Source organism: Cucumis sativus, chromosome 6, assembly GCF_000004075.3.
Source record: "Cucumis sativus cultivar 9930 chromosome 6, Cucumber_9930_V3, whole genome shotgun sequence".
In the NCBI taxonomy this organism is placed as follows: domain Eukaryota; kingdom Viridiplantae; phylum Streptophyta; class Magnoliopsida; order Cucurbitales; family Cucurbitaceae; genus Cucumis; species Cucumis sativus.
In genome coordinates this window covers 2,025,531-2,051,688 of record NC_026660.2, presented here as the reverse complement: position 1 = coordinate 2,051,688, position 26,158 = coordinate 2,025,531, and the positions used below count along the sequence as shown (strand labels likewise).

Sequence of the window (26,158 nt, the reverse complement as noted above, 5' to 3'; positions counted from 1 at the left end):
CGTTGTTTTTCTTTTAAAATATCTCTCCATACTGATATGTTTACTCTACAAAATTAGTATTAAACAATATAAGTATTATGATTTATCACATAGATTGAAGAGTAAAAACTAAAAATATTAAGAAGAATTTAAACTTACTAGTAAATTGATATGATACTTATATTCTAACGATGAACGGAAAAAAAATTATCTTGTATCGTTTAATTCTGAAACAAAATAAAATAAATATGTACATAAGTAATGTAAATATGTGAATTTAAAAATTGCATAAAAAATATAAATTAAAAAATAATATTTTTTCATGGAATATTGTTGATAGAGTGAAAGCTTGTTAGATAACGAGTGCTAGGAAATAAGGTAGGGTTTTATCTTATATAGGTTTTTTTTTCCTCTTTTAAAATATTGTTTTCCTTTTAGGAAATCAAACTATCTTCGTTTTACGAAACCAAATCATCTTCTTTTTAAAAAATCAAATTATATTTCTTTTAGGAACTCAAGATGTGAGAGTTACAAAAAGCACATAGTCACTGCACCAGAAACTAAATTTACACTTAAAAGAGCATTATTTAATATATATTGTATTTTTAAATTTCAAAATTAATATTAAAATACAAAAATCAAGAAAATGAGAGGTTCTCGTCCCTTCATAAATCCGCCCTTGTTTGTAGATTCAATACCATTTTACATATTTTGTATGAGTTTTGGTAAATGTTTGTATATTTAGTATTAGTTTTAAAGATTGCTATTAATTGTTGCAATATTTTGAGCTAATTTTGATATAAATACAAGTAATATTTTTCTCTTTCTTTAATTTTGGAAGATAGTAGACAAAATTCAAAATGCACCAAACTAACCCCACAAATATTTTTGTAAAAATTACACACTGATTTTTATTTTATATGATTAAGAAAACAAAGTTAATGATCATAAAACCCAGTTGGCGAATATGGGTCCCTCTTCTTTATTTTTTGAAACTCCATAATGGTCTTGATTGACATTGATAACATATCCTTAGCCATGGTCCACCACCATCATCCCCAACTAGTATTCATCATTCCACTATTTATTTTATTACAATTATTCTAAAATTTAAAAAGCAAAAAATTGAAAGAAAAAAATAACATTCAACACCACACATGGGTTGCCACCAAACTTATACCATGCTCATCACCATCATCATCATGCTCCTTTAATCCCAACCCTCCATTTCCTCCATCTACTCTATATAAAAAACCATCCAATCCAACCCAAACTCCTTTAAATTTTGTGGTGAGAAGATCAATTTGTGGAAGAAACTAAGGCCAAGTTCTAGGTCATGGAGAAGAGCAAATCATTCCCCAAGTACTCCTCCTCAACCTCGGGTGAGTTCGGTTTCCAAACTCGATCTAACTCTTACAATTTCAACGGTCCGACTGCGAAAGCAACCGGGTTCTCGACCTCGGCCGATCCCGAACTCCAAAGAAAGAGAAGGATTGCGTCTTATAATGTTTTCAACATGGAAAACAAAGTCAAGTCTAGTGTAAAGAACAGCTTCAAATGGATCAAAACTAAATTTAGTGACATTCGCTATGGTTTGTGAGTTTCCTCTTTTTCTTTTTTTTTTTTTTCTTTTTTGAACATTGTGTAAACAAGTTTGGCATTTTGATCCGTCTTTCCAAGACTTGGAACCAAATTCAAGATATAATTAAAGAGTTTGGAAGTTGTGTGTGTTTTTGGCTCTGGCTTTATTTTGTTTCTCCATGCAAATATATAAGCTTTTTTTTCCCAATATATATACAAGATCATTTACCTCTCCTCTTAGTTTTGTTTTGGCTGTTCTTTTCTTTTTTATTTCCCATTTTCATTGTGTATTTAAGTTGAATTTAAAAAATCCACTTGTTTTTTTTTGTTCTTGTATGGATCATGAATTAAACCTCTAACCTCTACGACATAGCTCTAATTCAAACTCACTTGTTCTCCGTTAACCGCTAAGTTCATAAAAGAAAGTATTTATATGTATTTGTTCATGTGAATAAAATCTACACACATACCAGAGTAAAAGAAATAATGGCTCTTCCTCCTTTCAACCTCAAGCCATCAATTTTGTGTTTTTCTGTTAATGATTTTTCTTGTTCAAATCTAACTCCCAAACTTACTTTCAGTATGTATTTAAAAGAATTTATCTACTTTAACACATAACCTAGCATAAAATTTTTCATCCATCAATTTAACTAACAGCAAAAAAATTTTTAAAAAATTTAAGGTTTTCAAAATAATTGAAAGCCAAAGTCATGGAATTCCATAGTATTTTTTTGGTAATTTAACCTTTATTTTGAAGTTAATATATTTTTAACACATCTTATAATAAAAAAAAAAAGGTCATGGAAAGGGTAGAATAAGCAATAAGTTGGAGTGAGTACTTGAGAGCCATCGACCTATAAAATTTTTGTGTATATAACTCTCTGTTTTACATTCTTCAACCCTAAATTTTTATATATTTGAGTTATTCTTCTTCTTTTTTTTTTTTTTCCTTTAATTTAATATATGCAAATGAAAAGTTGTTTGAAATGTGGAAAAAGAAACAAGAAAATAAAAAGGTGAGCTATTCACATTTTCTTTTTCACACGTCTTTGGATTAGTATGAAGATTCCTTACCAAAAATATCATTCGTGGGTAACAGTGGTCCAAATATTAAATATTGAATTAATTAGTTAGAATACAAAAAGAAAAGAAAAAGACTTGGGTTTTTTTAAAAAATATAACAAACCTCCAAAATATTTACAATGCCTACAAAAATTTTGAAAATGAAAAAAACTAATGGGTCCACTTTGAAAAATATAAAAAATGTCTCAATCATACACACGATTAATCGACCACATGATACGTGATCGTGTAGAAAATGATACACGATTATGTAGGTAGTATCAACATCAACCACACACGCTCATGTGTAATTACTCTTCTAACAATCATGATACGTGCTTTATGTAGGAAATAATACACGATCGCATACCAAGATCTAAACAATCGTGTACCAAATTTAAACGGATCTTGGTTCACAATCGTGTACCAAGATTTAAACGATTTTTGTTCAATAAATCGTGTACCAAGATCTTTTATATTTGGTACACGATCTTGAAGCAAATAACACTTTGAAAAAAATAATATAAGATTGTTGATTGATTGAAAAAAAAAAAGATAATAATTGTAGAAGTATAATGAAAAAGAATAATAATAATTGTAGAAGAATGATTATAATTTCAAAAAAATATATATAAAAGAAAAATTGCAAAAGAAGAAGAGAATGAAGAAAATGGATAGGAAGAGGAAGAAACCGGGGTCGCACGAAATGCAAAAGCAAAAACGGCAAACCTGAAATATTTATAAAAAAAATGGACAGCTTCATAGACTTTTTGATTTTGTTACACGGACCATAAATATTTTGGTGTTTTATTATATATATATGAAAATTAACCTTAAGACAATTCATTTATGTAAAGCGAAATTGTTTTAAATGACAAAATTATTAGAAATGTTTATTAATATAAACAATTTTACTTTCTGTCAATAATAAATTGTGATAGATCTCATATAGATGTCTATTACTTTAATTATAGACATTAATAGATGTATATGTGAGTCTGTCACAATCCATCAATGATAGACTATAAAATTTTGATATATTTATAATTAAGTTAATTCATACATTATTAAAGACATTTGTGACTCTGATCGCGAACTTCCTTTACGCAATAAGACTCCATGCGGCGAAAATAACTTATGCGATAAGAAGTAACTATGCGATGAGAGAAAGACTACGTGGGAACCCTTGTTACAATATAAGCCTACTTAACTAGAAAGTAATTATGCCATTTCTCATGTAAGGAAGTCGGCAATTGATTTATTCTTGTCGTCCAATCCAAATTCGAGATAAGGATAGTGCAAAGACATTAGCGTCCTAGTATTGGACCACTTCTCACTATCGGCAAAAATAATTATTTCAATATGGAAGACTTTACTAGAAAGCCCTATAAATTAATAGAGGAAATACTGTCATTTTGAAGTTGCTTTTACCATGAGTCCAGTTAAGAGAGAATTAAGAAGATTTTTTAGGTTTTCAGAGATCCAAAACAAGTCTGAGAATCCGGCAGGAATTGCAAGAAAGTGCAAGGAAACACTTGGCTAAGGAACTAGACAAAAAAGCTAGCTGATTGTGATTATGAGTGGTTATTCTCATAAAATATTTTCAAAATGAAAAGGATTTCTAAAATGTATTCAAATCCTTAAATATATTTCTATTGAAAACATGAATGATATGGTTTGTCTTTTGCTTTCCAATTCTTAAAATGCATATATAAATGAATTGGTCTTATAATTATAAACTAGAATGATGTGATGAAATTATGCGTTCTCGAGAATGCATGAGATTTGATAAAGGTTGAAGTGAGATGATCATACAACACGAAATGAATTATGAAGAGTGATTTAAGAGAAGTATTTTGTGATTTTCTAAATGAAAGAAAAGTTTTGAAAGCATTCTCCCCAAGTCCTACGTTGCATTTTTGTGTAACACATTATATGTGTTATTGTTAATGTTGACGTTGTTTATGTGAAAAGACAAAACCAATTTTTCTTGAAATGATGATTTCGAAAGAATGCATGAGACTTGATAAAGTTTGAAATGAGATGATCTTTTGTAATCTATGAAATATAATGTCTCATACTTGTGTGATATGGTATGGGATGCCTTATCATTGTTGTGTGATCTGGAATAGAATACCCTATTTATGTTGTGTGATCTTGAATAGGATGCCTCATATTTACTGTATGATCTGGTATGAAATGTCATTCACTCCAAGTCTATGAGCAACTACAATAACTTTCTTGAGAAATGAGAGTTCTTTTGTAGTTTATTTGACAATGCATCTTTAATTGCTTTTTAAATTGATATTTGTGCAATTTTCTCTTTTGCTAAATGATTTTTTTTCTTTTTGGCTTGATCACCCAATAATTCTAGGATTCGAACCACGATTTGGAATTCAGATCCTCGACATTTTCCTGCATCTTCTTCGATCTGGCAGCATCATGCATTCTTACTATCCTTAAAGGCTTATTAGAGTGAATGTTCTCCCCGCAAACCAGCACAAGTCCTTTCAACATGCTTTTCCCCTCTCAACATAATTGCTTCAAGCTAAGCACGCTTAACTTTGAAGTTTCTACGATCAAGCTACCGAAAAGAAAGATGCACCTTGTTGGTATAGGTATTACTTTTAATTCTTTTAAATCTTTATTAACATTACTTTCATGTCGTCAAGATCCCTCTCATTTAGATGTGATACCAGTTCATTCATGTATCATTCCTAATCTTAACGGTTACATATTTCTTTATTCATTATTGTAGGACAATTGTTCTTGAACTAATTAGTTAAGGGTTAATTGTTTTTCTTTGCTTTGTTGTTTGATTAACTCCAAAATCCTCCGTTTTATGAATTACTTTGATTCTTGAATCTTCTTTCTAGTTTTTTTTATGTAGAATTGTATAAATCTATTCACAAAGTCCTTGTGGGTTCTATCCATTTCTTGCACTAATTTGCTTCATTTTGTAATAATTCTTTTTTAGGGTAACATTTGGATGGATTTGAGGCAGAAGAATTTTCACAACACAATAGATAAAAATTCTTTAATTGATATTCCTTTCTTGTACTATTGCATAACTCTTGTATTGATAATTCTTTTTGGGTAATCGTATCAATTCTTGCATTTTTTTTATTAATAACGACCCCGACTACCAAATCCATTTCACACTTCTAATACTAAAAGAAAATTAGTAAAATATTAAATTTTAGATAGATGACCTTATAGATTGAACTCATTTTTTTCTAATCACTTCACTATGTCGTTTATTTATTACTTGATTGACTTGGTGGTTATTGTTGTGCTGGATTCTAAGACCAAAAACCAAAATGGAATGAAGAGGAAAAAGACAATAGAGCAAGGAAATAACAAACCAATAGTGGCCTCACAAGTCAAGTCGGCCTCAACTGTCACGCCCCCACCCCAAAAGTCACTCCATACAACCAAGTGGAGACATGACTGTCTAGACACTGTATGTGAGTCTCTCCGTGAGATAGCATCATAATGCCTAGTAAGCGAAATTTAAGACAATGACACGTAGGCTTAAATGTGGAGTATGAATCCAAACGAAATAAGTAAATCTAGTTGACTTTTAAATAACGGAGTACAATTGAATTTTAATACATAGTCATTCAAAAGAAACTGCATACAGACTCAAAACACAACTTGACTCTTCTTGCCTAGCCTCTACATGCTTATGTAGAAATAATGTCATATGCGCCCAAGGTTTCCACTTAAATTTTTAGCTCATTGACCAAGATAAAGTTGTGTGTAACTTCCCGATCAATCAGCACCATAACCTCACGTCTCCAACAAATTCATTATTTCTGTATTGATTTCCTCGTCCCATTGTCTTTATGCTTCCTCTACCACGTTATCAGTTCCCTCACTTAAGTTTCTCCTTCTTGAAGAGCAATGATGTTTAATTCTCATCTTTTGCAACGGTATCAGAACTAAATTTCTTATCACATGAAACATAATCCCTTTTCCTTTTTTATCCTGATTTCGTTATCGGTATGGTTGGGACATCAGATTTTTTGCACCAGAATCGTGAGGAGCAATAGTTATGGACAACGAAGAAAAAATTCAGCTAGGGTTAATCGTAACATTCTCAATGCTGCGACCCGCTCCGTTCCTTTTGACCTGGATTGATTGTTCAACCCATTGGACCCACTACCTAACTTTTTAAATGTCAAGGTACTAGGGTTTTTTCTTGCCATATGGGTTCTCTTAGTCATCTTCTATCATTTGGGCTATTAACATCTTAGCTTCTAGGCTCATTTTTTAAATGTCAAGCTACTAGGGTTTTTTCTTGCCCTATGGTTTCTCTTGGTCATCTTCTATCACTTGGACTATTAACATCTTAGCCTCTAGGCTCACTGAGTTCAGTTTAAGTGTGAGAGCTGTACCCACATCATACGGGCTAAAAGATGATTAAGTATTTAAAGAAGGGAGTTTGAATAGAACTAGACGATAAGAAGATGGTGTTAAGAATATTGGCATTTAGTGGTTTTTTAAACGGATGCAAATATAATAACTTGAAATGCTATAATAATCAAAATATCTTGTTGTTTCTATTCTCTGCCTTATTTTTCCAATTAACTCTACTTATTAACTTTTTATTTACTTATTTAATTTTTTATATTTAAAACATAACATCTAAACTAAAATAAAGTGTATTAGGTCTCATTTGTTTTGTTTTTTAACCAAGTCTACAAACATTACTTTTATTTTCAAAAAACATCTTTATTACCGATGATTTGAAAAAAAAAATAAAAATTTGAAAACTAAAAAAAGTAGCTTTTTGTTTTTAAAATTTGACTAAGAATCCAACCAACGGTTCTTAAAACGGTGTAATATAATTCATTTTTCATTTTTTTTATAAAATTGACATTTTTATTGGTCAAGTGCATGAATATTGAATTTTTCAAATATTGGTTGTTTTTTCTCAATTTTAGAAAATTACTTACAAAATTTTGGAATTTATATAGTTTACAAATTGTAATATGATTGATGGTGTTGATTATGACCAACCATCATGCGGAGGTTGTATTTATGCAATTCACTAAGACTGATACAGGATATTATGACCCAAGGGTCGATCTATCGTTTTCATACATGGATGTTGATCCATCAACTTGATACATGCATGTACATGGACGTGACCATAGAGAACATAACAAATATCTATAATATGAATCAATCAAAGGACAGATACATCCAACTTATCCCTCTCTATCAATCTATTCACCCTAAAATAGTGTTCCACATGATGTAGCCATCCGTCCACGTTTTATTCTTCTTCCCTTTAAATATTGGTACCTCCAATTTCTATAGCCTCATGTCGAAGAGGGGCATCTCTCGATGATTTGGTGCACACAGTACTCCAACTTCTTCATCCCCAACCGGGTTAGTTTTTTGTTCACTTTTTTCTCCCTAATTTTGTTTCTCATTCATTATTCCCTTTCCTTTGTCTGTGATAGTTTTTTCACTCGAGATAGACTCTTTCGATGCACTTCCAATCACCCCATCCCTTGCACCAACAATTTCAAATCCTCGTTCAATTTTGAAAGATTATCCTCAATCTTCTCTTATGTCATTATCTTTTGAAAGATTATCCTCAATCTTCTCTTATGTCATTATCTTTCAAATCTCTGCTTCTCCACATTGTGTTTCCATCTTCCTTTCAAATGCTAACTTTCATTCTTCTACTTGCAAGAACCTTGTTTCTACTCTACATTCTATCTCGGTCATCCCTGTGGTTACTCCCACCAGACTTGCTTCCAGTTTGATCACCCTAACTTTCATCTTACCAACCATTTTAGAAACGATAGCTCTGATACCAAAATTGTGAGGTCTCAACCTCAATTTTATTTATCAACAGGTAAAGAAGGATTTGAGAGCACCACAATCTCTCTCCACTTCTCTATTGAGAATTCTACACCAAAATAGTTCAGGAAGAAGATACCCTCCTCTTACCATACTAGACATGTAAATAGGCAAATACTTGGAATTACCACTTCTAGATATCTAAAGAGAATACTTAGCCTCTCTCTAACAAACACAGTCCTAAGGGTCCACACAATTAGAATTACCAATTCCCAATCATTATTTTTCTTCCCACTTTTATTTCTACATATGAGTACACCTTTACTATGGGATCTATCATCATTCTAATCCAGATGAGCATCAAAATCTGAAAGTAACATAATTTCAAGTCGTGAAAAAAAAACACTAACTAATCTCTTCCCTACCGAATATGAATTAGTGAGCCTTTAAAAAGTATGGACTAATCATTTCAAAATTCATCTCAAACATGTCAAAATATAAGAAAACTGGTTTTACACCTACAAATCATCTAAGGCCAAGTGTTTTTCTTCTGTTTTTTTTTTTTTTTTATTGCACAATTACTTGACATAAACTAGAATATTAGTGCAATATACACACAGAAAAAACTACACAACAAATCACCCACAATTCACCATAATATTCTGTAATTAAAATTTCAATTATCACGAGTTAGTCTGTTTATTAGTACAAATTATACAATACATCCGGTCAAAAATCAACCCACAATAAATTTTAGCATTGTTTGTCCCCTTTGCGACCAACTGAGATGGTCATCTTTTGCCAATAACTTTGTGGACAATTTCTTTACTTGCTCACTGAACTCCTCATGCTTAATAGCTCACAAGAAGTAAATAATAATCTAATGGAAATAATAGCATCATATTCTTGACAACCATTGTCCCACCTACGTAGTAATGAATATGTAGACAAACAGCTTGGTTGGAAGAGAGACTAGTAAATACTTACTACGAGAAAGATGTCCAGCCCTAGATTTCACAAAAGTCAACAACAAAAAATGGAACAAATATGAGAGATAATCTCCACATGCTTGAAAAAAATTACATAATTTCTTCCAATCTTCTATGAAACTAAGTCAAACTAAAACCTATTTATTTCTGCAGGGAGGTGATTGTAGACATAGGAAGGATTGGGCATCAAAAAGAACAAAGACCCATGAATTCTATAAATAAGTACCTCAACGTTGGTTCTCTTTGCAAATCCAATGAAGCTATACAACCGTGAGAGAGATTGATTCGATTTTCTAGGATTCTTTCGGAGCAGAATAAAAAAGCAACTATGACGAATTTGACTAGCATTTAACATTAGAAGCAATAGGAGCAGAACTTTGCAACGGCGTTCTTGAAGCACTACATACAGGAGAGAAATTAAGGGTTTTTTTGTTGCAGTGCAGAAAGTATGAGAGAATTTTGAAAGGAGTGGGCCTTTATAGCCATTAAGGATGATGTCTAATTGCTCGTTGTCTTGAAGACTTGGCAAAGGAGTCGGAATCAATCAGCATTGAGGATGGTCATGGGCCCATTGCAGAGGGATGGCAGTCAACCATGTTGAGGATGAGGCTAGAATTTTGTTTGAAGTAGAGACAATGGAGGAAACGACAGCCAAGGCAACCATAATGAAGAGACTAAGAGAAGCTTGCAATTTCCAAGGGGAAAGAGAGAAAGTGAAATGAAAAGGGAAATGCCAATTAAAAGTGAATTTAACTTTTAAATGAGAAGGAAATGTAAATTTCAACTGGCGCCTATTTTTTCTACATCTTTTCAATAGCTGTTTTTTTCTTCCTTCTTTTGGTAACCAATGGCTATTGTTGCTGTAGTGTCTGTTTACAGCCAACAAGACTGATAAATCCCCTAACTAATTACCGATACACTCTTCATAACATTCCTATCATTATGGATATTGATATAGTGATCTGACTTTTCACCCTAGACTCGAGATTGACATGAGATGCAAGTTATCTATGAATATTGATTGGAGAAAACATGATAATTAGAAGAGTCCAAACACAACCTGATATCATATGAATATCTTAGACATTTGAGATACCCAAAAGCTTACCCTAAGAATTTAGGGTATTTTTCGTATGTGCTAATACAAGATACAATATCAAAACTCAAAAAATCGTATGTTTTAGAATCCCAGAACATCAGTTAACACAACAAAAAATTTGCGTGCAGACTGCTGTGTAGAGGAAATAAATAAGAATTTACCAGAATTTCTTGTAGTAGTGATGAATGAGAGTAGGAGCAAAGTCTTGTTTCTTCCCAACATCTTTGACACAACCGATGATTCTCTATTGCAAAGTAGAGCACCAACAACACTAAAATTAAATGTAAAAATCAAATATCTCAACTCTGCGCATTAGGTGTGAGAAGAAAAATAAAATTAGGAAAAGTATTCAGATAAAGTCAAGTAGTTAGACGAGGTTCGATGAGGCCGAACTCCAGGACAATGATTCAAAAAAGTGAAAGCAAAATGAAGATTGAGAGAGTTTTATTTCTACTGAGGGCGGGTATCTGAAAATCAATCACAGGATTACAAACAGCAGTTGGAAGTTTTAATAGCTTCCAAGACTGCAATCAATAAATATTAGTTTGTAGTTAGATTAGTTCGGCACCATGAACAGAGCTGAGGTTAAATTAAATATTAGTTGATACAGCAGTATAACCAGTATGGAAAGAAATTGCAGCTACATAAGACACCATCTCGGACACTCAAAAGGCATTTCCATGTGGCCCTTTGGTTCTCATGATCCCTGCAGGAGTTCCATCATATTTGGTTCATACCCAAATGATCTTAACAATTTCATCAATCCCTTTAAGACTCCATAGATTTCCTTGCTCTGAGAATGCCTTTCATCCAAAGAATAAAACTCAACAACGCTATCATTCACCTCAATCAAGCTACATCCTGGCAATTTTTTAGACCCGGTATCCCTCATTAAAATCTTCAACCGTGCAACATCTTTCCATCTACCAAGATCTCCATAAATATTTGATAGCAAGACATAGTTTGCAGGGTTTTTGGGTTCAAGCACAATGAGTTTTTGAAGAGCTAACTCCGCCAAATCTATATTTTTGTAAATCCTGCATGCACCTAGTAGAGCAGCCCAGATGACAGCATCTGCTTCCATTGGCATCCTCTTCACAAACTCAATTGCTCGGTCCAAAAGACCTGCTCGGCCAAATAGATCAACCATACAACCATAGTGCTCAATCTGAGGCGCAATTGAGTATTCATTGACCATTGAGTTGAAATAAGAGGTGCCTTCTTCAACTAACCCAAGATGGGTACAGGAGCACAACACCCCGATGAAGGTGATTCCATCTGGTTTTTCGCCATTGATCTTCATCTGGTGAAACAAAGTTAATGCATCTGCCCCACATCCATGGGTTGCCAAGCCACAAATCATAGAGTTCCAAGTAATAAGATCTTTTAAATCCATGCTTTCAAAAACTTCCATTGCATTCTCTATCAAACCACATTTTGAATACATGTCTATCAATGCGTTTCCAACATAAATGCTTCCTTTAAACCCAATTGTCGCAGCATATACATGCACCCACTTTCCCAAGTCAAGAGCTCCTAATCTTGCACAAGCAGATAGAACAGTGACAAGGGTGGCATCATTGGGAACAACAAGGCCATCTATTAGCATCCGTTTGAAACAACGCAATACTTCAAAGAAACACCCATTATGAGCATATCCTCCAATCAATCCATTCCAGGAGAAAACATTCCGCTCAGGCATCTCCTCAAACAGCTGCTCACAAGCCTCAACATCCCCATTATTGGCATAACCATTCAGCATTGTATTCCAAGACATCGTATCTCGGTATGGCATTGTATCAAACAGCTTTCTGGCAGCTTTCATATCCCCTATTTCGATATAACCAGACACCATAATGTTCCACAGCACAACATCACGTTCCGGTGCTAAGTCAAAAAGTCTTCGAGCGAGTGCCACACGATTACACAAAATGTAGCCACTAATCATGGAAGTCCAAGCAACTATATTTCTCTCCAGCATTCCAACAAACAGCTTGTACGCAGACCCAATTGCCCTCCCACCAGAGTACACATCGATCAGCGTAGTAGCCACAAATTGGTTCCCTTCAAGACCTCCCTTAATCACCTCACAATGTATCTCTTCACCTTCCACAAATGCTCCGATCTTCGCACAAGATTTGAGGACAAGAGGAAATGTGAAGCAGTTGGGTCTCACGTCCATGCTCTTCATTTTCCCAAACAAGAAAACCACTTCCCTGTAAAACGCGTTATGGAAATACCCTCTGGATATCGCATTCCAAAGCTCTACTTTTGGGTCGGGAAAATGATCGAACAGATGGCGAGCATGAGCCATTTGCTTCAAACCAACCCATGAAGTTACCACATTGGGAGCTACATATCCATTGTATTGAAAACCATGGGTAATAATCTGGGCCTGAACTTTCTGAAGCAGCGCAACTGTCTTACATGATCGTAACAGAGAAATGAAGTGTTCTTCAAGGACCCAGCGAGGATGCTTCTGGGCTGAATATAATAACAGCTTCGCTATCTTTCCCGAAAGAAGAATCTTACTTCAGATATTCAAACTCTAAAGATTAGTTCAATGATTAAACAACATATAATCAAATCACCGCCGTCGCATGGATCGTGGAGCAAGGCAAGTGCAAGAGCACGTCAATCTGATGCGCAAGGATGGGTCATCGGAGTATAAGGTCTTGGCTGTTGCTCGCAGAGAAGTCACAAAAAATACACCACTTTTCTTGTTAGTTGATATTGTAACACCCAAAATTACTTATTTATTTGTAAGATTGATATTCAAATTTATAAATTTGATAGTGCACACCCAATTTGAACCAAGACATCTTGTCCATATATATATTGTTCTCAGTTGAGTTAAACTACGTTCTACAACTTCTACAAATTTTAAAAATTTTAAATTACAATATTTAATTTTTTTAAAAAAACAATATTGTATTATTGATGCATAAACAGTAATAATTTAAAAAAATAGTAAAACTTTAAGAATATTATTGATAAATATCGTGTTTTATGAGTTTGTTATCGAGGGTTCGAATTTCGTGCTTAGTAGAAAATAATATTTTTTTTATGGGCATATCATTTTCTATAGGTCTTGTCCACGATCTTATCCTAAACCCATAATTAAAAAAAAAAAAAATCTCGATGGACCTTGTCTATGATGTTTTTTTTTTTTTTTTTTTTTGTCTTTGTTCATCAAGAAACCCTAGACTCATCAATAAAATTTTAAACTCATCGAAAATTCCAAAACAAATGTATTAATTTTTTTTATGATGGGCAATGTCTATCTAACTTAATGGGTATTACCAATCAACTAATATATTATCTCTAATGTTTATTGTACATCATCGAGAAATAGTTTTTTCGACGTTTGTAGACCATCAACAAAACTAAGAGAACTTTTTTCATAAGTAAATAAAAATCCATATTTTTTTATGTTTTTTCGTATTTCTTCAACATAAGATACAAGAGAGTTTTCCTTGACGTACATGACCGTCAAGATAAACATTGTATCAAAAAGAATATTTTTTTGATGGTCATGAAAAATTTGTGTGCATATGAGAAGACCAAATTTGTAGTAGTGAATTTTGGAAGGGTTAATGTTAAAAATGCTATCCATCTGGTTTAGTTTGTAACAATTTCTATACTTATTATTATGATCTAATCATAATGTCTTCACATACATGCCCAAACTTTAGTCTAATTTGTTTTGAACAATTTAATGAAAAAGTAGACTTAAGTTGCATTAGATAAAAATATTATATGTTAAATAAATATTCATCAATTATAAATATCATGTATCCAATAAGGTTTTGTGACTATCTTGCATTAGAGATAAGAATTTTGTTAATTATAAATACACGTTCGAAAGTCTAAAAGTTAAAACTTAATTTATCATTGAATAAAATGTAGATGAGTTATTTGTCAAAAAAAAAATGACACCATCGTAGAAATGTCATCACTGCAATTCTTAATAACATCATTCTTACGGATCTCTAAATTATGAGTACTCTCATTTAAGAACCATAAAATACACGACGAGATCGTTAAAAATTGAAATGTAGAAATGAAAAACATATACTTTATATAATTTAAATTTTAAATTCAATCAAACAATTGAATGTAGTATAGATTCCTTAATTACTAATAAGAATATTATTGAAACAATGTTGGTTTGATTGGCTAGGTTGGGCTCTCAAAGAAAGACGAGATTAGCGATAATAGTGATGAAGAAAAGTATAGGCCTCAACACACCATTTTCTACTGCGGTGTTTGGCATAATTACTGATTTGGGTAAAACTTCAATGGTAAATTTCATACCCATATCGCAATGGTTTCCATCTGTGCAAACAAAATAACGAGGACCAAGACGGTTATTTTGTAAGGTAAAGTTTATTGAAGTATCGAAAACTATTCCTTGCTTTACACACTCGTCAAAATCCTTCTTAGAATTTGCTTCAGAGAAAGTGTGTGTCTCATTCAGTCTTGATACAAATCCTACATTAAAAAAAAAGTCATGTTTTGATTGAGCCATTTAATGTTTGTTTGATAACACTTTTATTTCTCGTTCTCAATTCAACGTTTGAAATTCAAATCCATTTATATTGTTGACTTTTTTCAAATAAAATTATTTTATACTCACATTTTTAATATTTTTGAAACAACTGCATTCAAAAGTATCTTTATTTTTTAATTAATTTCAAAATATATATATATATATATATATATAAAAGTTTGAAGAACTTAAAATTAAGATTTATGAAAAACATGTAGACTAAACTAACATTTAAAAGTGATTAAGCTAAATAAGCTCCAAAGTCTTTGAACGAAAACAGTATTTTAACCAAATGGATTTCACAAAATTTCTTACATTGAATTTTAAAGACTATATTTCAAAATAAGTTCTTACAATTATTTTATTTAAAATTTCACATAACTTTGTTAAAAAAAACGTGAATTATCAATATACTCAAACAATTTCATTTAAACAACGATGAATGAGAAATGAATATTACCAAACAAACCATCAAAATAGTTAAAATAAATGAAAATAATTAAAAGTAGGACATTAAGAATATAATTACTTAGAGTATCATCGATGAAGAAAGTGTTATTACGAGCCCATTCAGAATAGAATGTGAGAGTTGGGGGTAAGTTCCAACCAAAATCACCTCCAACCTTGTGGTCGATAGCAACAACGTGGAAGAGTGATCCGATAAGGAAGAGACATGTAAGAGAACCCATTCCTCTGCTCATTTTGATTAATTTTTGTGTTTTTTGAATGAGAAGAATATAAAAAAGAAAGGTAGGGTTTTAAAGTTGATTTATGTGAAAATAAATATATGGATAAGATGTACAAATTTGAATAATCAATTTAGAATGCCAAAAAGTTAAAAAAAAAAAAAAAAAAAAAAAGAATAGCAGCCAATGAATTTGGGTTGTACAATTTTTAACATGTGACTAATGAGTTCTTTTATGTATTATTTCTTTAGCCACCTTTTAAGCTAAACCTAATTAAGCCAACAACTAACTAACTTCTAAAAGATAGCTTTAATGCTGATTAGAGCTAATTAAAATTATATGGCTAAATGGAGGGTTTTTTTTTTTTTTTTAATAGAATTTTCAAATTGCTATAATTTATTAATAAAAAAAAATCAGGCAACTATGTTTGATTAATCCTTTCATTTTTTTTGCTTTCTATTTTATGGATGGCTTATTTTTAACCAAGTTTGAAAAACTAAAACTAAATTTTAAAAGCTACTATTATTTTTAATTTTCAAGTTATAGGAAGTTTTTAAATAATTGATAAAAAGTAGATAATAATAGGGTAATTGTAATTGATGACTATTTGAGAAATAATAATTAAGGATATAACACACTTTACAAAAATTACAAATATAGCAAAACTATATAGACTTGTATCACTGATAAACTGGTATGATTTATCGGTGATAGACCAATTTTTAGACTCGATAGAATTTGACAAATTTTTTATATTTGTAATTTTTTTTAAATGTTGTTATATACTTAATTATTTTAAATTTAATTATTAAATAATTTGTAAGTATCCCATAATACTATAAGAAAGTTGACAAGGAAAGTTATATTTGTAGACTTCATCTTTAAAAGCAAAAATAAAATATAAAATAGTTACTGATGGAGGCCTAAAATTTTCAGCATTAAATAATACAAAAGTCATATTTTATTTATTTAATTAGAGAAAAAACAAATACAAAAGCTGATTTTAAAGACTCAGTCTAACTCCATGGTTAGGAAAACATAGTATATTAAAGTAGGGGAGAAAAAAAAGTCATATTTTGAAATATTAATCTTTATTTTGAATCAATTTTAATTTTTGTTTTTTTTGTTTTTTAAATAAGTCTATTTTCGTCTCAATTTCTTATCATGATTTAGATCTTTTATTGAATAAAAAGGTTACGTTAGTCAAATTCGATGATTAAGAATAAAATTAAATTATTAAAAAAATGTTCATAAACCTTACACTTTTGAGTAAAAAATATCTATAAAGTTTCAAAATTTTCAAAAATGCTTGTAAACTTTTCAAGAGGGCTAAAAAGAATTACTTGTGTTAGTTTTGGAGGAAAACTATTAATGTTTTATTTTAAAAGTACTTTTAACTTAATAGAAGTTAAAAAAATATATCTATCGTTAGTATTTGAACAAAAGCCAGTTCCTCAAAACAAAAATAAATTTTAAAAAATAAAAATAATAAAAAATTCTCCTACGATATTAATGGTGATCATGGATTTCTTTGAAGTTTTCTTAAGTTTGAAAAGAATCAATTTAAAAACAAATTATATAGATATCATGATTTTTTTTCATATCAATTCTATGGTATTTTCTTTTATTAATTACTTAGTTTTTAGCTTACACCAACTTCGTAACACCCTGAGTTTAGGAGAGGAGTATGAATAAACCAAAATCACATATGAATGAGACGGATCCTAAAGCATAAAAGTAAGGTTAAGAAAGACTAAAGAACTAAAAGTTAATACATTTTTGGTGGCTCGATCATAGGAACTTCAAAGTTAAGTGTGCATAGCTCGGAACGAATCTATGTTGTGTGACCTCTTGAGAATTTTCCTAGGATGCATGTGAGTACAGGTAAGAATGATACTATCAGATCGCAGAGATGTCAAATAGTTAGTAAAAGGGAGTAAGATGTTACCGAAGAAGGGAAGGAGAAAAAGGATGGATAATGAAAAGGTAAAACAATATTAACAATTTCGGTCGATTCAAATAAAACACCAGTGGTTTCCATAAAAAAAAAAAAAAAACTATAGGGATACTTTGAATTCATTTTGGAAGTTTAAGGGTTATTTTGAAAATTTTAAAACTTCATGGACATTTTTTACCCTAAGTGTAAATTAAGCCTTCAGTGGCCCTTTCCTCTTTTTTCTAATGTTTTCTTCTCTTCTTTATCGATTTCATCTCACAAATTCCAGAATTTTTGTTGTCGTCCAGCTTCTATCACCACCACCAAACAGGTTTGGGTTTGTTTGGTCGATTGGGCTCGTGTTTCGACTACTTAAATGTTGTGCAACGATTTCGAAAACTCCTAAGGTAACTCGATTCAACTAACTTCAAGCTATGTGATTCGTTCCAAGTTTCATCTTTTTTTTTTTTTTTTTTTGTTTAATTTGGCATTGTAAGTTTGTAATGGTTAAGTTAGTGAGTTTAATTTCATTGTGAAGTTTATTCATACAGAGAGGTATAGTTCTAAAATCTAAAAACAGTACTCCATATTTGTATGCTAGAGAGTAGCGTACAATATTATGGATTGTATTGAAGGAATGAGACTGTGCATGATGTTTATGTTTAGAGTTCAAGACGTACATCTATAATACTATTGTGTTACCCATTTGTATTTAACTATGACTTGGGTTAATGAAAGGACTTTGTTCATTTGATTTTAATAGGTTGAGTTAAAAAAAACGTATGAATGTATAAGTTCACAATAATTAGTTACTAAAAGATGTAGTTATATCTTGATAGATATTATTGTAGTTTAGTGAATTGAGTTTGAGGTGGTGTTTTGTTTCTCCCCACATAGAAACCATCCTCAATTTTCTTTTGAGTTATTTTCGGTTAACCTAATATAGGTTGGGTAATTTGAGTTGTTGGGTTATTCAGGTTGGACTTACACCTCTACTTTAAAGTCAATAGATAGGTTGTTCCCTTATGCATTGAATTTAGGTCTTGAACAAGGAGTCTCACCCTCTCATTGGCCCGAGAGGGATTTGGTTTATAAGTTGGACCTTAAACCAATTGTTCATTAGAGGATGAGTGGTACTTAAGGAACAAGAAGTAATCTCAAGGGTAAAACGATAAGTTGACCCAGTTGAGATTACGAAAAACTTGTGAATGGTTAACTTACTAATCATAGTTATATCAAGTAGACATAAATATATCTATGGTGGGAGGAGTGCAATTATAGAATTTTAGTAGAATGACTTGTTAGTTAACGAATGTTGATTAGCTTGGTCTAAAAGATTTTAGACCGTTACTCTCGCATCGTTTAAGCCTATATGTGTCTACTAGGTCTATCTACTAGTTCATTACGATAACAAAATTTAAAATAGAGTGATAAAAAATTTGAATAGTTCGAATTAGTTTTTGTAAATGATTATTATTATTAACAAGTTTTTAGAAACAAATGATATTTAAATATTAAATATCGAAAAATTTGAATAGAAATTCAAATTAATTCAATTGGATTGATCAAGATTTAATTTAATACTATTATTTTATTAATATTAATTAATTAGATTAATTAATATTGAATAATAGAATTTTAGAATTTCAATATTTGAAAATCAAATAGTTTTAAATTTTAATGATCATCTGATCATCAATTAAGTGTCAATTCCATATGAATTACTTTTTCATGATAATTCTATATATATATACTTGCTTAATTGAGAAATAGAGAGAGGTGAATGAGAAAATTTTGGAGAAAAATATGAAGTGTTTATACTTTTCGTTTTCTCTAAAAGATACATAAAATCAATCACAGATTCAATCACAAAAATTGCGTTCCAAAGATCACAAAGAATATTAGAGAAGACTCTTATGGTCGTCCACGACTTGAAATCGACGAAAACGATGAAGAACCGAAGGAGAATTTCAAATTCAAAGGTTGGTGTTCTTGAAATAATATTTTTGCTTAATTTTCAATTTCATGTTAATTAGATGAAATTAGAGTGCTCCATCTCGATTCTCTTTCACGGCCATTCTTGTATTTCTATCACATCACATCTTTTGGATTTAGAGAAAACGTTGTTGATCGATATATATATCTAAAAATTAATGGGAGTACGTGATAATTTGTAGAAATACAAGTTATGTAGCATTTTGAGTAAAATAATGAGGTCTTATCGCATGGAAAGAGAAGAAAATAGAGGAAAAAATTAGCGATTTGGTTAACTTGCGAATCACATAATACAATAGAACCTTATCCCTGATTCACTAGTATTTAGTGCTCTTGTCGCAGGTTGTTTTAGGCGAAAAAGAATGAAGCTCGGCGAGAATATGTTTCTATGAGAAGTCCAGCCCAACCTTTGCGGAAATAAAAGTACAAGCTATGTGATTAAGGCAACAGGGACAAAATCGGTTGGCAGAAAATTCAGAGAAACAACAAAAGGACGTTTGAGCAAGGCCAATTGCAGCTTTTCAGAGGTTGTAATGGAGCATGGCAGCTTGTCAACATCAGTCCTCGTATATAAATAAAGCGTCTTACTCCTTAATCGGTGTGCAATTTTGGTCGGAAAAGCAAGCTCCTCCCTCCACCCATTCATCTCCCTTCCCTTGAGTTTTAGATGAAAGCCTACAATAAAGAAGAGAGAGATCCATCCCTTCCATTGTTCCCCTCAGATATAGACAAAAATCAGAGCCAAATAGTATGAGAGATCAACTCTGTGGCGTAACTCATCTGTTGTTTTTCCATCTTGTAATTTTTATATTGTATTGTTTTGTAAGCAAACCTGATGACTGAAAAACTTAACATATTATCTATGAAAACAATGCTTTTCTTCTTCCATTCTCCCATATTTTTGTCTACCCAAATCTACATAGTTGGTTGACTGAACAGTAATAATTGATGTTTGTGATATTCAGAGAATCATAATAAATTCAGTAAGAGTTCTGCTCAGCTAAGTGTGGGTATCTCAACCTTGTTCATTCAAAAGAAGGGCTTGAGTAGAGGTCGTAATCAATAAACAAGTGAAAACCACTTTTAGTTGAGCAGATGGAGGAAAGAATGCAGTCGTGCATTCTTGTTGCCAAGTTCATCCTTTGCATACATCACTTAAAGGTTGGTGAGTGTGTTGAAAGCACTGAAAAGTGTACATCCCAAGTAAAAATTAGCTACTGTTATTGTATTTAAGATTGTTAGATATAAATCATAGCTTATTCATGAGTATTGTATCACGAAAGGTGAGTAAGTACGACTGAAGCACCGAGATGTTGCTCGCCTTATTAATTATTAGTTAATACATGTTTTAGGTCACCCAAAGTATTAAAACATTAATCACGGCCTTTAGTTAATTCGATTTTTCTTCCCCGCCATGCCTACACTGAGTTCATATCTCATTATGTCATACTCTCGTGTTCATCTTGCACAGCCAAGCACAACAGTGTAAATATCTAGAACCAATATTATATTGTTCATATCCTTAGTGTATAGTGTATACTTTGTCATTTAGTACGCGATTAGATAAAATAAGAGTTTAAATTTCCTATGTTCGACCGTGAACTTACCAGAAAACTTATTTTCGCTTGCACTTAAGCGTCATAGGAGAAAACTTGTGTGACAATGTTTAATTCTCATTATAGCAATGCATGAATAAGAATGCACATTTTATCGCATAACCCATAATAGTCGTAAACTTTGTTGAGCACACCATTGATCAAAAAAGAAAACGTGGAATCCGAAAGAGAAGGCGCTCTTCAGCGGCCATATCCCACACTTGAAAGCTTTGGGACTTCAGTTTTCACCACGGGCTTCTCCTTTTGCAATTCGCCGGCCGTAGCTATATCCATTCTCCTCTCATCTTTGAACTTCCACGCCTCCTTCACACATCACACCCACAAACCGCCATCTCCATTCCCCTTTTTAGACCAACAACTACTCAGATCAGAAGACCTCCAGGACTCAACCATTTGACAATCCGGACTTCCAAACCTCAACCGCGAAAAAAAGCAATCAAAAGTATTACAGAAAGACCGACTGAACCGGGCATGAACCGAAACAAAGAGTTCGGTTCAGAAACCACCATATGAACGTGAAATTGCGAAATCCGCGAAATCAAAAACATGTGATCCGCGTTGTTCATAACAGGTTGTTCTAAACGTATCACGTGATTTCCCTGCTTCTATCCAATGCGTGCAGTTTCACAAACTCTCCATCATCATCGTTCAAACTTAAAGCCTGGATCCATCATCAAATCATCAACTCTATCAAAAATCGCCACGCGTTCTCATAACTGAGATTAAGATCCACTCGATTTCTTACTACACTATTTATTATTCTAAAATACCTCTCCTTCCCTTCGTCAAAGCCGAGAGGAATAGAAAGAACCTCGCCTTCTCTCACTTAGTCCTACCAATTTGCAATTTCAACTGGCATATGAGAAGTTGCATTCCCAACATTTTCCATCCTTGAAATTCAATTTTCAAGCTACATCGATCCTTCATTCTTCTAGGTTTTCTTTTTCATTTCTCTATCTTCCTCTCTCTCTGTGTCTTCTTCATTTCTCTCTCTTCTATGGCGGATCTCAAGTCAACCTTCCTCAAGGTCTACTCGGTTCTGAAATCTGAGCTTCTTCAGGACCCTGCGTTTGAGTTTACGGATGCTTCTCGCCAATGGGTCGAACGGGTAACGTCTTTGATTCTTTTCCATTTCTCCTTCTGTTCTTCTGGGTTCTATGTGCTTCCTGTCTCCATTTTGTTTCTTCCTTTCCAATGCCAAACTCTAGAGGGATAATATTCTGCTTCTTCACTTTCTTCAGTTAATACGAGTAACACTTTTTTTTTTTTTTAATTCCACCAATTTACTTCTTAACTTCGCTCTTTACTTGATTACGATTAGCCAACTCATCTGAAAAGGCGAGTGCTCTCCATTACCGTGTGCCATTTTGAAATTGTTGGCCTAATTTTGTAATTGTGAGCTGTTTTATGAACTGCTAAAGGAACTAATGGAACGTGTTTCAGTCATGGTAGTCGTAGATTTGATTGTACAGTTAAGAAACCGAGAAATGAGGTCCTTAGATCTATATATTGTTTACATCGGTTAGCAATATAAGATTTACATGGTTTGAATGATGCGTTTCACTAGTCAAATTAATCGGGTCCACATTTGAGTGGGCTTAAACAAACGACACTTGATATACTATTCAGTCCAATCAGTTTCTGTCTTACTAGGCTTTTGGTCATCCATCGACATAGTTTCTAGTTAACTGTTGATTCTAGTTTATATTCCCATTTGTTTGCTGTTATCACGGTCCTTTACAGTTGATTCTAGTTTATATTCCCATTTGTTTATTGTTATCTCGGTCCTTTACAGATGCTGGACTACAATGTGCCTGGAGGTGGGAAATAATCATGCGAAAGATTCTGTTCATTGATCATATTATTGGACATGTCGGACTATTCATGGACATTTTTTATGAGGAAGTAAGCTAACTTCTAATGTGAAATCATTTTTCCTGCAGGTAAGCTTAACCGAGGGCTCTCGGTTATTGATAGCTATAGATTATTGAAAGAAGGGAAGGAGCTGACTGAAGACGAAATCTTTCTTACTAGTGTTCTTGGTTGGTGTATTGAATGGGTAAGATATAACTATATGATTCATTCTGTTGTCCTGCTTGGAGGATTGATAAACAAGATGATATCCACATCCTCATGAATTTTCTCAAATCTCTGCAGCTCCAGGCTTATTTTCTTGTTCTCGATGATATTATGGATAACTCTGTCACACGACGTGGTCAACCTTGCTGGTTTAGAGTACCCAAGGTTTTCTAGGAAACAATGTATAGCATTCTTCAATCTGTAACTGTTATTGCACTAACAGCTGAACAGTTCTAGGTTTTCTTGGTAGGTTGGGATGATTGCAGTAAACGATGGAGTTCTTCTTAGAAATCATATTCCTAGAATGCTCAAAAATCACTTCAAAGGGAAGCCATATTACGTTGATCTGCTCGATTTATTTAACGAGGTAGTTTCTTGGCAATGACTAACATGGGTTTATTCCAATCTTGATCTAATAACATGCTAACATTCACGTTTTTATGTTCAAATAGGTTGAGTTTCAAACAGCATCAGGACAAATGATTGATTTGATAACCACCATCGAAGGAGAAAAAGATCTTTCCAAATATGCACTATCACTGTAAGTTTCAACTCTCAAAACCTTTTTCTGGTTTCTTTAATTGGGGCAATAAAGTCAAAACGGTATATGCCATACTATATGTGTGAAAGAACAAGTAAACCAGGAACATTTCAATCGTTTTCACTTTCATATATTATTTTGGGGTGCTTTCTAATGCACATATAATGTAACTTTTGTAGTCATCGGCGCATTGTACAGTACAAGACTGCCTATTATTCATTTTACCTTCCGGTGAGTAGCTTTTCCTTGCTCCACTTTAAGAAAGCAGTGTGTGTGAAGTGGTTGAAGAATTAGTAGCTTCTTTGGTGGCTTTGCATTATCCATTTTTATAAAATACATAGTGTGAAGTTTTATTCTGCAGATCATTTCTCTAATAAAATACTCAGTATTGTTTGTGATAGATTTGATTGACCGTGAGCTGTTTTTGTCATGATTGCAGGTTGCTTGTGCACTGGTTATGGCAGGTGAAGATCTTGAGAATCATATTGCAGTTAAGGACATTCTTGTTCAGATGGGTGTTTATTTTCAAGTTCAGGTATATTACCTTCACTTGAATGGTTGATTAATGATTCTGATTTTCTCTAGATTTCTTAGGGTTGAGGTCGCATTCACATTATCTGAACTACACTTAGGTTTTTTAAGAAATGTTTGTTTAAGCCGATGTTTGATTCAAAAACATTCTCTTAATCTTCTTTAACCACATCTTCAAACATAAATGCTTATCTGCTTTTAATCCGAGGATTTTAGCTTTTGTCTTCAAGAGGTGCAAGAATAAACTTCGCTCCATTTTCTCGAAGTTTTTTTTAATTCTTTTCTCAAGTAGAAAATTTTTCTTTTTGTGTGTGTTCTTTTAATCTCTTGTCATGTGACTTTGTGATAATGTGAACAGGATGATTATCTAGATTGTTTTGGCGATCCTGAAACCATAGGAAAGGTGAGTCATGCCCTGTTCTTGTTGAACTTTTCACTCCTTGCACGGTTCTGACAAATCTTTTATTCATGAAGTTCTTGAATCAACTGTTGTCAGGTGGGAACAGACATTGAAGATTTTAAATGCTCTTGGTTGGTTGTGAAAGCTCTGGAGCTATGCAACGACAATCAAAAGAAGTTATTACATGTAATTGTCACGTTTTAAATTCCTTGATTGTTTTCTCATCTGTCTTGCAAGAAGTTGCTTCATTTTTTTGTTTTACCAGGAGGCTTATGGGAAACCAGACCCAGAAAATGTGGCCAAAGTAAAGGCCATCTACAAGGATCTCGATCTTCAGGTCTGACCTTACATCATAAAAACTAAAACCTTACTCATTTTACAACAAGGAAAAATATGACGTTTTAAATTCCTTGTTTGTTTTCTATGCACATTAATCTTACCAGTTTCTTTGCAAAATTTTAGAAGAATCAGAGAAGGAAGTTAAAACACTTTTAATTTTTTATATTTAAGTACTTTTTTGCATACTTGCTGTGAATTACTCAAAAATTCAGCATCTAAATTATTGATGGAACCAAAAAACCAGGGTCGCAACTCCACAACTTCAGTCCTTTCTCTTTCAGTTACTTATTATAGTTTCCTTTGGGTAGGGTGTATTTGCAGAGTATGAGAGTCAGAGCTATGCTAAACTGAATGCCTCCATTGAAGCTCAACCCAGCAAAGCAATTCAAGCGGTTCTCAAGTCTTTCTTGGGTAAAATATACAAGCGCCAGAAGTGAGCTACTCGTAGACTTCTGCTCCCTTGGATTTGGCTTCATCATGCTCTTATTTCTTAGTAAGCTTGGAACGTATACAGATCCTTCTTACTAGCTTCTGATTTACATGTTTTTGGTCTCGAAATAAGGTTCCACGACCTCTATTCATAACCTTGGTATTGGAATACTGTCTCGTTTCTGTTTTAAAATGTTGTTAGATTTACAATTTGATTTCTTGAATAAATATAGAACGATTCTCATTTCTTATTTCTTATTTCTTTTGCCTTATATAAAACAGAAAGAACTATATTCTTATAAGGAAAAGGAACCACTTAGGGGCTGAAGGTGGTGGAGAGAATCCCTTGCCACAAAGGAAAATTATTAGAAGAAGACCATCCTGTATCTAATTAAAGTAATAGCTCCTAAAATGTATCAAACTAATCGTGCAATCCCTCAAAACCCCAACCCTTACCTTGAATCAGGTGTCGCCTAACCTTGTACATTTTTTATTTTCTAAAAAGGTCCCCAATCACAACTTAT

General features: G+C 32.6%; 3 protein-coding genes and 1 long non-coding RNA gene across 5 annotated transcripts; 2 read left to right on the top strand and 2 right to left on the bottom strand.

Annotated features, from left to right (window-relative positions):
* Positions 1–7,908: 7,908 nt before the first annotated feature.
* Positions 7,909–10,409, top strand: LOC116404780. The gene is made up of 2 exons (XR_004217857.1): positions 7,909–8,022; positions 9,585–10,409. It is a non-coding gene; the product is annotated as an uncharacterized LOC116404780 (long non-coding RNA).
* A 405-nt stretch (positions 10,410–10,814) lies between these two features.
* LOC101211326 (pentatricopeptide repeat-containing protein At1g08070, chloroplastic) lies at positions 10,815–13,282 on the bottom strand. The gene has a single exon (XM_011658166.2). It carries the CDS (start codon positions 12,842–12,844, stop codon positions 11,228–11,230), a length of 1,617 nt encoding a protein of 538 aa, XP_011656468.1. The 5' UTR covers positions 12,845–13,282; the 3' UTR covers positions 10,815–11,227.
* Positions 13,283–14,594: 1,312 nt separating this feature from the next.
* Positions 14,595–15,809, bottom strand: LOC116404342 (umecyanin-like). Its single transcript, XM_031886543.1, has 2 exons — positions 15,612–15,809; positions 14,595–15,024 (listed from the first exon to the last, which is right to left on the bottom strand). The coding sequence occupies exons 1-2, from the start codon at positions 15,781–15,783 to the stop codon at positions 14,723–14,725; spliced, it is 474 nt and encodes a 157-aa protein (XP_031742403.1). The 5' UTR covers positions 15,784–15,809; the 3' UTR covers positions 14,595–14,722.
* A 6,272-nt stretch (positions 15,810–22,081) lies between these two features.
* LOC101210090 (farnesyl pyrophosphate synthase 1) lies at positions 22,082–25,885 on the top strand. Of its 2 annotated transcripts, XM_004138318.3 has the most exons (12): positions 22,082–22,423; positions 23,111–23,135; positions 23,259–23,374; positions 23,473–23,559; positions 23,645–23,761; positions 23,847–23,935; positions 24,115–24,166; positions 24,375–24,470; positions 24,825–24,869; positions 24,963–25,052; positions 25,132–25,203; positions 25,514–25,885. In XM_004138318.3, the coding sequence occupies exons 1-12, from the start codon at positions 22,313–22,315 to the stop codon at positions 25,640–25,642; spliced, it is 1,029 nt and encodes a 342-aa protein (XP_004138366.1). In that variant the 5' UTR covers positions 22,082–22,312; the 3' UTR covers positions 25,643–25,885. The 2 variants fall into 2 exon arrangements, with proteins under 2 accessions (XP_004138366.1, XP_031742737.1); XM_031886877.1 differs by lacking the exon at positions 23,111–23,135 and having other exon boundaries at positions 22,091–22,423.
* Positions 25,886–26,158: the final 273 nt, after the last annotated feature.